Source organism: Neophocaena asiaeorientalis, unplaced genomic scaffold (genome assembly GCF_003031525.2).
Source record: "Neophocaena asiaeorientalis asiaeorientalis breed wild unplaced genomic scaffold, Neophocaena_asiaeorientalis_V1.1 scaffold774, whole genome shotgun sequence".
Lineage (NCBI taxonomy): Eukaryota > Metazoa > Chordata > Mammalia > Artiodactyla > Phocoenidae > Neophocaena > Neophocaena asiaeorientalis.
The window spans coordinates 18593-34611 of NW_020173214.1; the positions used below are offsets into that span (position 1 = coordinate 18593).

At 52.7% G+C, this 16019-nt stretch overlaps 1 protein-coding gene across 1 annotated transcript in view; it reads left to right on the top strand.

The window, feature by feature from the left end:
* Nucleotides 1-15070, top strand: part of IDS (iduronate 2-sulfatase) — a gene marked incomplete at its 5' end in the record, with an annotated part of 18558 nt that extends 3488 nt beyond the window's left edge. The window contains 6 exons of the mRNA XM_024745025.1: nucleotides 282-370; nucleotides 2026-2226; nucleotides 3712-3882; nucleotides 8936-9062; nucleotides 10935-11108; nucleotides 13935-15070. Of these exons, the coding sequence (XP_024600793.1) occupies nucleotides 282-370; nucleotides 2026-2226; nucleotides 3712-3882; nucleotides 8936-9062; nucleotides 10935-11108; nucleotides 13935-14407 (1235 nt within the window). The remainder of the gene's footprint in view (nucleotides 1-281; nucleotides 371-2025; nucleotides 2227-3711; nucleotides 3883-8935; nucleotides 9063-10934; nucleotides 11109-13934) is intronic.
* Nucleotides 15071-16019: the final 949 nt, after the last annotated feature.

Consider the following 16019-nt stretch of genomic DNA (forward strand, 5'->3'; position numbering starts at 1 on the left):
GCCTCTGCCGCCTCCTTTGTAGGGTGGGGAGAGGTGCCAGCAAGGGCTCTTTGGGGCCGGGTCAGGGGCTCAGTACTCAGATAGAAGCCCAGAGGGTCGGTTTTCGTGGGGACTTCTCATCATCTGGCCTAGGCTCCTGATTTTATAGATGAGGAAACTGAGGCCAAAAGAAGGGGATGGCCCTTTCCCAGTTGTGTACAAAGTGTACATTTTGGTGGGGGAGGGCATTGAAGGACTCGCCATGCTTTATTTAATGACTTTCCTTCTTTTTCCCCCGCAAGGAGTATCTTCCAATCACAGTGACGACTCTCCATATAGCTGGTCTATTCCACCTTATCATCCGTCCTCTGAAAAGTATGAAAACACCAAGGTAAGGCTGTGAAAGGGGTACTGGTCTGAAGAGGAACCTCTTCTTCCCTGTCTAGCAAATTAAGGTTAACTATTGTGTGTGCAGCCTGTGCGTCCTTTCCAGCTGGTTATATGGTGGGCTTTGTGGGTTTGGTTTGTGATCATGACCTGGCAGGGATGAGTGTTGGAATCTTGAGCATTAGGTCCAGTGGAGAGGTGGCTGCATTTTAGAAGCTGGCAGGGATGCCTTGCTCTAGAAGCTTATGCTGTAGTGTGCAAGACTCACTTAATGGCTCCTTCGTGCTCACTCTGGATAAGGCTCTGTGCAGAGGGTCCGTTATAGGAGATGCTGAGACACGGAAGGACGAAGAGAGACCTGTGCTCTAAGCACCTCAGCCCAGATTGGGAGAAAGGCTTTCCGTCTATCTGTCTGTCTGTCTGTCTTGGGCCTAATGGATATGTTCAGGTGTTGAGACCTTTGATAGGGGCTTTAAAATTTTAGAGCATTACGAAAAAAAGGAATCTATAAGGAAACTTAATCTCGGTTCAGAAGAGCCCCCGATGTATAAATGCAACTAAAACTTACATTTAAGAAATTCAGGAAAACAGCTGGAGTGTTGAGAAATGACATGTTTCTCAGAGGATTTTAGAGCCATCGTGTGGAGAAGGGTGTGGATTTGGGGAGGTTGGTGGGGTGCAGAAAAGTGTTCTAAATTCATGACAACTTTCATGTCAGAAAACAGTGAAAGCCAGCGGGCTCTGGCCCTTGGCTTGTGGCTTGAGTATTAAGAGAATGAGATCGGAAGACCCCATCTCAATGCTTCTGTTCCCTGAAGTCATCTTGCTACTTTTGGTAGCCTCACAAATGCCAGGTCCCTGTGCCCATGTCCCACGTCATTCTCAAGACGGTGGGTCTGACTGCACCAAATCCCTGGCGGTGCTGCAGACCATGTGAACGTGAGCAGGTACTGGGGGGCAGATGGCGGCTGCCCTGCCCAGGGTGGTGTGGACAGGGCAGAGCTGTGAAAGGATGCTCCTCGGTGAGATGCCCCTGGGTATTTGTGAGGTAGAAGTCGTGGTCAAAGCTGAAACTGGCCTTGTGGCTGACGTGGCCACTTTAAGAAACGAAGCGGTAGGTTCCATCCTGTGCATGGTGGAGTTGAGGATCTGGAAATTCTATGAACTGTCACTTTATCTAGTTAACTGTGACCCTGTCACTTATAAGCTTTAGTCTGTCGTTGAAATTGAAAACAGCTTCTTTTTTCCTTTCCCTAATGACTAATGATGTGAAGTATCTTTACATGTGCTTATTGGCCATTTGTATATCTTCTTTGGGGAAATATCTATTCAAGTCCTTGGTCTACGTTTTTTTATTGTTGAATTATTAGAGACAGATTTTTTTTGATCGTGAGTTTACTTCGGTTTCCTTTAATTAATTATGACCTAGAGACAGAGAATGAACAACGAGAAGCGAACTAAGTTCTGCTGGATTTCCGGCCTCTGCCTGGAAAAGAAGAAACGCTTCTCTGTTTCACTTCTACTTCTATGTGCCCGTGTAGTCTGGATGACTAATACTTAATGTGCTCGAAATATAAACGTTAAATCCATTGTGGGGAACTTTCATGACTTCTATTTCTTGTGCTTAAAAAGCTGACTTCGTATGTTTTGTTTTGGAAGACCTGCAGGGGACCAGACGGAGAACTCCATGCCAACCTGCTGTGCCCTGTGGATGTGGCAGATGTGCCCGAGGGCACCCTGCCTGACAGGCAGAGCACCGAGCAAGCCGTACGGTTGCTGGGAAAGATGAAAACGTCTGCCAGTCCTTTCTTCCTGGCTGTGGGCTATCATAAGCCGCACATCCCCTTCAGATACCCCAAGGTGAAGAGCTGGCTGACGGCTGATCCAGCACAGCTGTGACAGCTGTGTCATAGTGAAGGCGGCCACGTCCTGCCGTCCCTTGCCACCAGGGACGCCTGATGGCACTAGTATACTCAGTGGTATGAAGATGGGTTTCAGAGGTCAAGGCTAAGAAGTAGACTTAGGCCACGTAAGAATCTTGTTAGAAACGCCTGGCTCCTACTTCCTCCACTGGAGGGTTTTTCCCTAGAAGTCAGTGAGTCATCACGGAAAAGGGATGCAGAGCTGGCCACCGAAGCCTGCAGTAAGTGGCGGTCCTTGGTACAGAATTCCAGGAGATGTGAAGCCCTCTTCAGTAACTGCCTTTCCCCCTGAGCCCTGAAACACAGGGCACCATGTGACTTGTTGGAGGCGCGAATCCTGCACTTGCGTGTGTATCATTTAGAGTATGTAGTCTCTTCTTTTTCAGAATATTTTTCAGTTTTTTCCTATCATGTTTTCCCCGGGCCTGAGCAGCCCACCCTTTTGACTTTGCAAAGCATGCCCGTCACTTGCGATGGGCGTGGAGACCAGAGACGCGCTCTTTGATGCTGTGAGTGTCGCACTTTGATTGGCCCAGGGGATCTCACCTTCCTAGCAGGAGCTGTCAGCCCCGCTTGATGGAGTGAGACCAACTTCTGTCTCTCGTGCAGAAGGAGTTAACCTACCAGGCCTGACTGTGATCCGTTGAAAGGCCTGCTCCTGAGGTTGACCCTTGGCCTGGCCTCTGGGAACCTGGATCTCGGGAGTGTTCCCACCATTCCCAGAACTGCCAAGTGGCTCCCTAGGCCTGAACTGTTCACGGAAACCCCTCCTTTCCTGCTTCAAGTCTGGGATTTTGATGTGTGCAGGCAGAGGGTGCCTGCGTGACCAGCCCCAGTAAAAATCCTGGGTGCTGAGGCTTTCACGAGCCTCTGCTTCCCTGGCAGCAGCGTTGTACACATGCCGTCACACGGCTTGTTGCTGGTGGAATTGCGCGCATCCTGTGTGATCTCACCGGGGGAAGACTCTGGCAGCCTGTGCCTGGTTTCCCCCCAGATACCCCCTGTGACGATCCCCTTTGCTGACTGTGGCTGGTATCCTTTCTCTGCAGTAATTGCAGCCGTGAGTAGGGCTGTGTGTGGACTCCTGTGTGCTCTCCCAGCGAATTTCTGAGCGTGAGGCTGATTTGGGGAACTGGCCACACCTCTGCACACCTTTTCTAGTTGGAGGGGAGGTGGCAACGGGAAGAGGAGGGCATCGGTCTCTATGAGGGAAGAGAGCTGTCGCTGCTCGGTTTGTAGGAAACCAGCCGACTCGTTTCATTACCACTGGCGTCTCGTGAGAGTGACTTTCAAGTGGGGGAGATACTTGTGTAAACGCATCACAGGCTTAGAGAAGGGGCAGCGTAAACACCAGTAGAGGCCCAGCCTTGTGCCTTTGCCAGAAGAGTGACGGCCTGGTGGCTTTGTGTGCTTTTCCCCCAAGGAATTTCAGAAGCTGTATCCCTTGGAGAACATCACCCTAGCTCCTGATCCCCAGGTCCCTGCCGGCCTCCCTCCTGTGGCCTACAACCCCTGGATGGATATCAGGCAGCGGGAGGATGTCCAAGCCTTAAACCTCAGCGTGCCCTACGGCCCGATTCCCGCCGACTTTCAGGTATCAAGGACGGATTTGGGGGAAGTATTGGGCACTTACGGCATGATGTCACGAGTGATGCTGCTTTTCTCGGTGGACATGCTCTGTCCCTTGTGTCTTGCTGAGAACTTTCTCTGTGTGAGGCGGCCTGTGGAGCACCGGGGTTGGGGCGAACGCGCTGGGTGGATAGAGAGTCTCCCCTTCAGCATCTCCGCTTCCAAAGAAGGGGGCGTCTGGAGATCTGGGGACTTGCGGGCTGTGGGCCCAGCATGGGGAGAAGCCCTGGGTGACCCTCACTAACTGATAGGAGATGCTGTTGAATCCAGGTGACGGTCTGTCAGGTGTAGGGTGGTTGGCGACTCCCGTGCCACCCAGAACTCTCAGTTTGCTGGTCCTGGCGGGTCCCCTGTGGGAAAGCCGACACGGGCATCCATTACTCTCAGGAGGTGGCTTGGTGAGCGGGGCCTTGGCACAGAGGGAGCTGGGGCACCAACACGGCCAGCCCCGTCCAGCTGCAGTGTCTGGGGTCCGTTTGCTGCGACGTGGGGGTGACTCGTCAACCCCACTCTCCCTGGCATGCAGAGCGCACGCTGAGCAGCACTCTTTCTGGAATATTCCACACGCAGCCCTGCCTTTCTGTTAGCACGCGAACACTCCAGCAGCCCGTCTACAGGGGAAGGAAGAGGACAGCGTTTTCACAGTGCTTCCTGGGCCACCTGCGTCAGAACCCCCACGAGGGCTCGTTAGAAGCACGGCATCCTGGTTCCACTCAGAGTCAGGGAGTTGGAGGCTGGGAGTGGGGCCCGAGAACCTGCATTTCCAAAACCACACACCTGGCGATTCTAATGCAGGCAGAAGTTTGAGAACCGCTGCCGTAGGCTACGTGTCGAGACAAAACAAAACCAGACAGACTGCCCAGGTGTCTCTTGCTCTCTGGCCCCTGTGTTCGGCCGGCAAGGGTTTGAGCGAGGAGGGCTACGCAACCCTGCGTCTCGGGTGGCAGTGGTGAGAGTTTGAGAAGCAGTGGGCCCGTCGGTCTGTTGGGTTCCTACTTCCCCCCGCAGGGGTTCTGAGAGCGGGGTTTGCTGGAGTTGCAGCCCCGAGGCTGCGCCTGGACATCGCGTTAGTGACAGTCACTCCCGATGACCCTTTACATTTTGGACTGCACACCGGGAAGGGTGCTCAGCGTTTTGTGTGTGCTCTTTGGTCCCCGTGGGACCCTAGCGGGGGGCCTGCTGTCTCTGTTGTCCAGGTAAGGACACTAGAGACTTGCCCAGATCACGCGTTACTGCGGAGGAGCGCCCCCTGGGAGGTGTGATGCCAGAGCCCCCGCGTTTGTTTCGCTGGCTCTGACCAGTCTGGGTTCGAATTCCAGTTACCCCACACCAGCTGCATGGCTGCTGACGAGTCATCCTATCTCCCTGAGCCTCGGTGTCCTTATCTGCAAAGTCGACACAAGATGGGGGAAGGTTTTCCGTGATGACAGCTGCTCTGGAGGTTTTCAGCGGGGACCACAGTGAATGTGGGGGGGCGGTGTCTAGGGCGGTGTCTAGGGCAGTGTCGGCTGCACGGCGAGGGTGCCTTCCCGGTTGTCTCAGCCCCTCCTCTCACCACGCCCACTGGTGGTGTAGCTGCCCGGTTGGACACACAGGTTCACAGCGACCCAGAGGACCTCCCTGGTGTACTCGTGTGCTGGTCCCCGCCCCACATTCACCTCGCACTTGGCCCTGCTCATCATCTGCCCGTAGCTCTGGGTCTCGAGCCTCTGGGTCCTGCGCCCCCTTCAGCCGTCAGCCCTCTAACTCAGTGCCGCGTGCGTGAGCCTGGGGCCACGCGGGGATCGCTGGAGTGTGGCCCCCTTTCCCCCGTGTCCAGCTCCCCTCTGGGCTTTGCTCCCTCCCTGGATAGCTGAGGCCCCGTGGCCGGTCACTTACTTTTCCTTCCAGCTCCTGAGCACGCGCGTCCCTCTATCCTCGTCCTGACTGCAATACCCTGACCACAGGACAGTCCGGCCACCCTGTCTGCTCTCAAGCCCGCGTCCTGAGGCAGGGACATGCTCACCCCTTGCCAGCTGTGTGTCTCTAGGCAAGTTAATCAACCACTCGGAGCCTCGGAGTCCTCCTGTGTAAGATGGAAGTGGTAATGCTCAGCTTCCGGGGTGGTTCGGAGGATCAGATGGCACCCAGCAGGTACTTGGTAAACGGGAGCTGTAAATAACCTCCCTCACTTGCAGCCAGAATTGTGCGTGCCTGTGTGCTGAGCCTGCGGCCTTCTCCCTGGTCTCAGGAGAAGAGCAGCAGGGACTCGGCCCCTCCCTACCCCGTTCCCCCTCCTTGCCGTCTCCTCCCAACTTCCGTGCAGCCTGTACATCCGCTTCCGTCCATCCCATCTTCAGAAGTACCGCCTCCCTGGGCCCTGCCTGTTTCTTCCCCTTCCTGCCCCTTCGCCCGCCCTCCACGGGGGAATGAGTGCGACGTGCTCTGTTCTGCTGCGTCTGTGGCCTCACTGCCCTTTCATTCTTCGTCCACCTCTGTGCGGCCTCCTGCCTCCCCATCCCACTAAGCGTTCTCTCATCTGGGTCAGCCCTGATCTCACTGGCAAATAAAATCCAGCCTCGGGGGTCCTGACCTTCCCTGAATCCCTGCTGCCCTCTCACTGTTGAGAGAGCTACGCCTTCTGGAAATGTCTGCTTTCTGGGCTTCCTTGCCAAGCCTCCTGGGCCCCCTCCACTGCAGGCCCCAGGGCAGGCGCCTAGTTCTGTGTCAGCTGCTTAGGAGGTGCTGCCCTCCGGGCTCAAGCCCAGGGCCGCCCCCCGTGTTGTTTATGCTCTTCGCGCCCAGCCCTGCCCGCCGAGCCTGCGGTGGATGAGCCCCGGAACTGCCTCTCCAGCCCCACGCTCCTGATTCCAGACGCGTCTGTCTGTCCACTGGTTGGTAGAGGCCCCGTGTGGCTGCACCGCCGTTCCTGCTCTTCCTTTTCTCCTCCTCCTGTGCCCCCGCCCTCTCCGTGCCATTGAATCGTGCTGCCAGCCTAGCGAGAAACCTGGCGTTCCCTTTGGCGTCCTCAGCTCCTTTCCCTCCCCCGCTCCTACCCCATCTCCCTAAATTCCTCTTCAGCACCACTTTGTGGACCACCGCAGTGGTCTGGTCTTGGTTTGGCGCTTCAACGAGCGACCGTGGAGGTTGCCCCTTGCGCGCAGCGCTGATCTGTTGCTGGTTCCCCTCGAGCCCCTGGCGTCTGCTTCGGGCTCTCGGTGGGGGACCCTCATTCGCCTGCAGCCCAGATTGTGTCACTTCCTCTCCTCGGGTGACCTCGGTGCCTTTGTTGGCCTCCAACCCGAGACCTCCACTCCGTGGATGGACCCTCTGGGTCCGTATCATCTGGCCGTGGCCTGCCTTTCCAGCGTCCTGTCCTGCTCCCGGGCGCTCCCATGTGACTCTCCAGCCACACTGGTCAGCTTGCTGGCCCAAAACGTGCCCTGGCCTGCGGTGACTCCACACTGTTCCACGCTCTGCAGCCCCTGCTTAGGGCATCCGACCCCGCTTGTCTGACTGCCAGCTCCTTTCCTCAAATGCTAACTCCTCTGTGAAGCCTCCCCCGATTTCCCCAGGCCGACTCGAGGGCTCATCCTCCAGGGTCGTCCCTGGGCCCCACCAGTAACGCACCTTTTCTTGTCTCTATTCCTGTCCTCACTGGACGGGTGGCTCAGTGAGGTTGACGACCACATCTGCTGCTTCTCCTGTCTCCAGGGGCCCGCATAGGAAGGAAGGCTTACCCTTGACTAGTACACAGCCATCCTGACAGGTGTCTTTGGTCCCCAGGAGGACCGAAGTTCCCCAAGTTACAGACTGGAGAGTTTTATCTACCAGAAGATAGAAGTAGCCAGGGTTCAGCATAATCCTTCTAGAAGGTTAGATGGATATCCATTGTCTTCACCACCTGGGGAGAGGGGGCGAGTCTTATGACTGTTCTCACCGCGGGTCCGGCTGGGAGGACCAGCTGGGACACACGGAAGCTGGGGCTGGTCTGATGGCTCGGCGGTTCCCCCGCTTCTCCCCTGTGGCAGGGGTAGGGGATCTTTTTCTCTAAGATTTGTGAACAAGGCGGCGGAAGAGTCAGCCCAGCCGAGGCTGCAGCTCTTTCACGGAGTCTATCTGCTCCGGAAGCCACTCTGGGGTGGGGGGTCCGTGGGGGGTGGGCTGCTCTCCCTCCTCCGCCACCGTTGTCCTGCCTGTGGGCAGTTTGTTGGGACGGAAGCGCACGTGCCAGCCACAGGCTGTGAGGGAAGCAGCTGCCATCCACTGGGTTACGAAGAGCTCAGGGGAGAGGCCCACTCACGGCCGTTGTTAGAGTTGAATTGCGTCCCTCAGAAAGATCCATGGAGGTCCTGACCCCCAGGGCCTCAGAATGTGGCCTTGTTTGGAAATAGGGTCATCGCAGGTATGACTGGTCAGGATAAGGTCATGCTGCCGTGGGCTGGCCCCTGACCCAGTATGGCTGGGGTCCTTGTGAGAAGAAGCGCCAAGGATTGTGGCCACCACCAGAAGCTAGAATGTTCCTCCCCTGGAGCCTTCAGAGAGGCTCTGCCGACACCTTGAGTTCAGACTGCTGGCTTCCAGAACTGGGAGGCGATCTGTTTCTGTTGTTTGAAGCCACCAAGTCTGTCATACTTTGTTAGAGCGGCCCAGGAAATGAATACAGCTATGTGGTATCTTTGGTATGACCCTCAGCGGACTTTGGAAGGCTGAGGGGTCAGTTTCTGTGTACATGGTTGTCTCCTGGGACCCGCAAGAGTATGTGAAGGAGACAGAAAGGAATAGTTAGTGGCACATCCATGTGCTGTGATCTGTGCCCTAAAGTGAAAACTGATTTGCTTAGCAAAGAATCCTCCTTGTGGACGTGCGGGTTTCGCTGTGGCTGTACGGGTTTGGGGGGGAGGTGAGATGGCAGGGAATGGAGTGTTCCGTTTTGGCTAAGAAGGTCATCAAGGGCACCCGAGGGCTGGGGCCCGGGAGGGGTGCTCAGGCGAGCACTGCAGTCACTCTCACTATTCTTCTCCTTCTTTAAATTGCAGCGGAAAATCCGCCAGAGCTACTTTGCCTGTGTTTCGTATTTGGATACGCAGGTTGGCCACCTTTTGAGTGCTCTGGACGATCTTCAGCTGGCGAGCAGCACGATTGTGGTGCTCACCTCGGATCACGGTAAGCGTTTTGAAATGCCCAGGTGCGTCGCTCAAAGCATTGGACCTTTTCTGTGGAAACTTTCCTAGACTGCCTGAAATAGGTGTGTATTCTCTTTTGTGAACCAGCAGTGCCCTGAGTCTGGAGCTTTGGGTGCTTTTATGGCCACCTTGTTAGTCCTGGGACTTCTCTCCACGGAGGCGGGCCCTCTTTCGGGTCAAAGAAGCATCTTGGGGGCTTGGGTGGTGGAGCTGGGTGGGTGGGGGGACCTTGTAGTAACTGTTGTTTCTTGGTGAGCTCAGCGGGAGCCGTCCATTTGTGTGGGGAGCCCCTTTGACCCATTTCTAACCTAGAGGGTTGGAGGAGTTTTAGTTTCTCTTACGAAGATCCAGAACAATCCTGGCAGAGCCCAACAAGGCCCTCAGACCCGACTTACCCCTTCCACCCCGAGCCGCGCTGTCCTCTCTGCCAGGAGCCTGGGGTTCACAACTCTGTGTCTCTTCTAAGGCAGTTTCTCACTTTTTCCAAAAGTGGAAACATCTTCTTAAAAAAATTCTTTTTAATTTTGGCCAGGGTGTGTTTGAGGCCAGTGAGCCCCGGTTATCCTCCCTCACCCCCAAACTGTTTTGAAGCCAGTCTCAGGTGGTTTAGTTTTCTGAACAGTATTTCTAATAAATTGAGCTCTTTTTTTTTTTTGCGGTACGCGGGCCTCTCACTGTCATGGCCTCTCCCGCTGCGGAGCACAGGCTCCGGACGCGCAGGCTTAGCGGCCATGGCTTACGGGCCCAGCCGCTCCGTGGCATGTGGGCTCTTCCCGGACCGGGGCACGAACCCATGTCCCCTGCATCGGCAGGTGGACCCTCAACCACTGCGCCACCAGGGAAGCCCAAATTTGGCTCTTTTGAAGTTTAACCACACTGCCGTCATCCTACCTAGAAACAGGAAAACAGTTCTCTAATATCGTCGAATATGAAGTGGGACAGTGTTAGATCATAGCATGTGCTCGCTGCAGCAAGAAAGAAGTATGCAGAGCACGTCATGTAGGGCCAGAGCACCCTGCCCTTTATCCCACCTGCCCAGAGCTAACTGGTGCTGACAGATCGGGGGTCCATCCACCTGCCTTCAGTCGTGCATACACATGGGGCTATATGTCATGAGTGTGTATGTGCGTAACGTATCGTCGTGGAATGTGGCAGGATTGATTGTGCTTGTGTCCTGTTTTGTTGCCTGGCTTGTTTTTTCCACTTAATGTCATAGACAGTTCTCCGTGTCATTTCTCACAGGCCTACCTCGCACCTTGTAAAGACCCGTATTGTGAAGTGCGGAGGTGTAATTTTTCACCGTTTGCCTAATGACCTGCCATCCCCTTCCGGGCCGTCTTCTCAGCGCCCAGTTTTCTCCCACAGTCCACTGCGCCCCCGTGAAGGCAGGGTCACTCGAAGCTCGCTTTGGCTCGGAGGCAGCTGTAGCTGATTACAAATGGCCCTTCTCAGAAGGCCCTCCTGGGACTGCCTACATCCGAACCACAGAAGCCTTCTTGAACCCATGCACAGCAGCTTTTTGTAGTTTGGGTTACTTTTTAATACGAAATACTCAACATACGGTCTCTTTTATATTTTTCATATCAAAAAGGGCACTCAAACATGAAGCGATTGGAAAGTTCCATCTTGGGGTATTCAAACTATCTTTTGCTTTAAATGAGGGTTGGGGGTGGTTTTCAATCAAGGTTAAGGGTCTGGAATCAGAAGTTAGGTTTTCTTGGTCTGTGGTATGCTTAAAAATTGAGCGATTGTGCCACAGTCTCCCAGGGAATGAAACGGCGTCTAACTGAAATGAGCAAGCCACGAGGTGATTATTCTTTTTCTGTCATTCTGTGTGCTTTTTATGAACCAGGGTGGGCTCTAGGCGAACACGGAGAATGGGCCAAATACAGCAATTTTGACGTCACTACTCGCGTGCCCCTGGTGTTCTATGTTCCGGGAAGGACGGCTCCGCTTCCGGCGGCAGGCGACAAGCTTTTCCCATACCTCGACCCTTTTGATTCCATCTCAGAATCAGTGGAGCCAGGTATGAAAATTCAGGAGTAATGCTGCTTGACTTGGCCTTCCTGTGCGCGGAAGGGGAGTGGCAGGCCCAGAGCTAACGAGTATGGCCCCTGTCCACAGGGGCTTGGAGAGGGGGAGGGACAGAGGAGCAGCTGGCACCCCCAGGATGGGGAGGGCTGTCGTAGAGGTGACGGCAGTGTGTTCTGAGATCAGAGGAGGGGGTAGCAGACTCCACTGGGGCAGGGGCTGCCTGCTTACCGGTGAGCAGAACTCCGTTACCTGCTCACTTCTGGCCGGGACTCAGCTCGGCAGCGTCTCCATCTGCTGAAGCACCGGCTCTGTCAAATCAGTGCTTCTGCTTTTGCCGTCCCCAGGAGTGAAGGGCAAGTTTACTTTGACCTCCGTGTCCCAGTCCTCCCAAGCTGGTCCTCTCCAGGTAGCGTCAGGCCCCTGGCTATCCTGGTCTTTGTCTTCCAAACAGCTCCAGTTTGAGAAAGCACTTCTGGAAACATCACTTGGACAAGATGGCCGTCCCTGCCATGGGGGTCGACCTGTGTGGGTTCTCTGTGAGTTGTCTCCTGACTCGATCTGCTCAGCGCAGAGATGAGTCGTGTACTTCAGGCGGCATTTGCCCTTTCTGGAGCACTTTAGCTGTGACCTCTACTAGACCAGCTTGCTCCCTTTCGGGACTTCTGCATTTAATCCATCCTGTTAGCGTCTAAATCCTGCACTTTCTGTCGATTCTTGTGTAAATTTTTCCTGGTTCTGGCCCATCATTCTGGCCTTGCTGGATCTTCCCGAGTTTGTTTTCTACGGCCCAATTTTATTTTCCACACATTTAATTTCTGTGTGCTGCATGCACTGTCTTCTTTCACGTCACTGATAAAAATGTGAAACAGTTTCAGGGCATGATTATAGCCCTTTATTTGCTGGGAGAAATCTTCTGACAGGTTGAGAATCCTTTTTGAAACTTCAGTTGGGAGGTGTTCAGGTTGTAAATTGATGTATGTCTTCCCTGATCTTCGGACTTGGATTTCCAACAGCCTGTCCCAGTTGGCCAGTCTAACGTGCCCAAAGCTGAACATTTGACCTTTGACCTTAAGCCTTTCTTTTGACGCTCTTCCCCGTCTCAGGAAATGGCAGTGGTTGCCCAGGCCACAAAACCATGGGGCCATCGGCCCCTGTCTTTCTGTCATAGTCTGTACGCGATTCGTGGTGTGTCAGCAAGCCTGTCACTCTCCATTCAGAGTATGTCCACACCACTTCCCCCCACCGACCGTCACCACCGTGGACCACACTGCCACCATCTCTTGCTAAACTCTCCTTGCGTGTGACCTTGATCCCTGGAGTTTTTCCTCAGTGATCCTGACTTTAACAGCCACAGTGAGCCTGATAAAACCCAAGTCAGGTGGTGTCACAGCCCTGCTCTGGGGCCTCCCACACTCCTGTGTCAAGTCTGAGTAAAAAGTCCTTACAGTGGCCGACAAGGCCTGTCGTCCTCTGGGACCCCACATCTCCCTGACCTCGTGTCTTTCAGGCGTCCGGGGCGGCTGTCTTGTACAACGACCCGCAGCCTGGATTTGTCTGATTGCTTTCTCGGGACTAGATGCAGGGTGAACACTTCGGACGCGTGCCCACATGTGAGGCTGTGGCTCCAGCCGTATCCCATCGGGGGCACTTCATGGCGGCCTGTGCCATCATTAGTGATGCCAAGCTTGACGGCCTGGTTAAGGCGGTTGTGTCAGCCAGGTCTTGCCCTTGTAAAGGTATCTTTTAAAAAAGCTTTCTTCACCTTTTTTCTTTTTCTTTTACTTACAAACCAAATGCGTCAGAAATAAAATTGAGCCGCACAGAGCAAGCGCTTAATGGTCCAGAAAGGCTAGAATGATGGTCCAAGGTCACAATAAATTTTAACGGGAGTCAATGTAAAGTGTAGGATTTAGACTTTAAAGACAAGTCACCCATAATGAGATACCATTTCACACCCATTAGAACGGCTGTTATCAAAACAAACAGCAAACAACAGTACCGGCAAGGGTGTGGAGACGTTGGAGCCCTCAGACATTGCCGGTGGGAAACAGGCATTCAAAGAAAAACGTGCAGAAGAATGCTCGTGGCGTTAATTAACAGCCACAAGGTGGGAGCGACCTGAGCGTCTAGCGACAGATGAACGAATAAGCGTGGGTGGGCTCTCTGAAGACACGCTGCTAAGTGCAAGAAGCCAGGCACAAAAGGACACATACTCTAGATGTGTCCGCATACACATGCCTAGAGTAGTCGACGCGTAGAGACAGAAAGTAGCAGGTGGGTGCCAGGAGCTGGGGGGTGGCGACGGGGAGTTGTGCGAGGTGAAGAGAGTTCTGTGATGGATGGTGGGGCTGTACTTAATGCCACTGACCCAGACACTACAAAATGGTTAAGGTGGTAAACTTTATGTCGTGTGTATTTTACAATAATAAAAGGGCGATGGATCAAGTGCAGACTTCCGAAAAGGAGTGATCCGCGGGGTGATGCTACTGTGAGGCTGGGAATAGCCTGTCCTCGACAGACTTCTCCCCAGCGGCCTGGGCCTCCACCGATGACCCTTGCCTGAACCACTTAAACGCTGGTGGGTCCTAAATTCAAATCGCGTTTAAAAGTGCCAGCAGGCTGAGGGCACCTTCATTCTGCCCTGCTATCGGGTGAGGTGCCGAGTCGGCTTTGTTCCTAAAACTCTCGGGCTAAGAATAAATGCTGTAAGAGAACGGAAGTCGGCGTGTAGGGCCTGGGCGCGCGCTCTGCTCGTGTTGCCTGGCTGCAGCAGGCTTCTGCGCTGTAACCCCCTCCGCCGGGCTGCTTCCTCTTTCAGGCCGGCAAGCCGGGGACCTCGTGGAACTGCTCTCTCTCTTCCCCACGCTCGCGGGACTTGCAGGGCTGCCCGTCCCTCCTCGCTGCCCCATCCCCTCGTTTCACGTGGAGCTGTGCCGAGAAGGCCGGAACCTTCTGAAGCATTTTCAGGTCCGTGACTCGGAAGAGGATCCGTACATCCGTGGGAATCCCCGTGAGTTGGTGGCCTATAGCCAGTACCCCCGGCCTGCAGACTCTCCTCAGTGGAATTCTGACAAGCCGAGTTTAAAAGATATAAAGGTCATGGGCTATTCCATACGCACAGTAGACTACAGGTATACTGTGTGGGTTGGCTTCAATCCCCGGGAATTTCTGGCTAACTTTTCAGACGTCCATGCAGGGGAACTGTATTTTGTAGCTTCTGACCCTTGGCAGGATCACAATATGTATAATGACTCCCAAGGTGCAGCCCTTCCCCGACCGTTGACGCCTTGAGTTTTGCCAGCCGCAGAGGGCATATATAACGCTCTCCTGTCCAGCTGGTGAGAGAAGGAGTTACACTGGTCATTGCGTGCTTACCTGTAATATTGGAAGCCACCCCAGGGGTAGGCAGTCAAAACAGGCGTCAACAATTTGGCCTCAGAATACGTAACAGCCGAAACTTTTGATTTGTCTTTATAATTGGTAATTGGACTGGGCTGAACCTCTTCTTTCCTTTTTTTTTTTGGAACACTCATAGCTTATTTGTTGAATGAATAAGTACAGAGTGAGCAAACTAACATTGTCATAAGTTTGGCTATCAAGACCATAATAACTGAACATAACACTGTGCTCAAGAAACACTTGAAGTATTTGGGAAATTTAGTGCATTTCAAAAGGTAACCACATGTCAAATCAGGTGTGACACAAAGTTCCTAGTTCTTTCGTTTATAATTTAATAACATATCTTATTTAGCCCAATATATTCAAAATATTATATCAACATGTAATCTAGGTTTCTTTTTAAAATGTAAAATAATAATGCTAGATGCCAGTGCCTTAAAGTCTAGCTTCAGTTTTTCTACGATCACAAATTTTCAAATCCCAAAATAAAATATGCATGAAGTGAAGTGATTAATATGGAATTTCTACATCAAATAATAAATAATGCTCACTAAACTAGAGGCATGAGATGTATGAGAAATTCAGTTGAAATTTTTCAGAGACTTTCTGGCCCAAATAATAATGTGTTAGCAAGTAATATGACCTTGGAACCCAAAGGCATCTATTAAAAGGTATCTTTATTCACAGTGGAAAATAGTTACAGGCATAACTGTATCCATGAATTGAGTCATTCAAAACCATTAATGTTCTCCTTCTCTAGAGATGGTTGGTTGCAAACATCCATTTATCCCCCAGAATGTGGTTCTGTATTCCCTAAATATGAAAGTAACCAGAAAGGCAGGTGGTAGTAATAAGCTTAGCCTACGTCATCTTAAAAATGCTGGCGTATTCACAGGTCATATCCACAGCACGTTGAAGCTGATTAATTATCAGTAGTCACCAGAAGAGTCAAGCACTCTCTTAATAGACATCTAATGTAGTCCTGTATCAAAGTAGCCTTTAGTAATTCTTTGTTTACAAGTGCTGCTTTGGTATTTAAATATTTGTGAAACAAAGTACGGCCAATTAAGTTACTGCACTGTGTTAAATTGTAAACAAAAAGGCAAGATATTATAAGATTACTTCAGATCAGTAAAATTTCGAATACAGATTTGGTTTTACTAATTAGCCTACAGTGGAGGCATATATGGTAACACGACAATCTTCTAAGCGATTAAGTGACAGTGTTCTGGCAGCAGGTTCTGCTTGAGGAGTGGAGGGCCCTATTCCTCTCTCCTGATCCCGAAGCTCGAGTCTCTTCTGGGAAGCCTCAGCTTTGTAGATGGTTTCCTTCAGCCTTTTCTTGCTCCTTCTTCATCCTATCTTCTTTGTCACTCACATCGCTTCCACTAAGAATCTTACAATCCGGTCAGATTCCTCATGATGTATTTTCAGCGTATTTAGCTTCATCTCCTACTGCACGGTTACAACGAGAAGTTTTCACCCAGGCTTTTATTTTGCATTC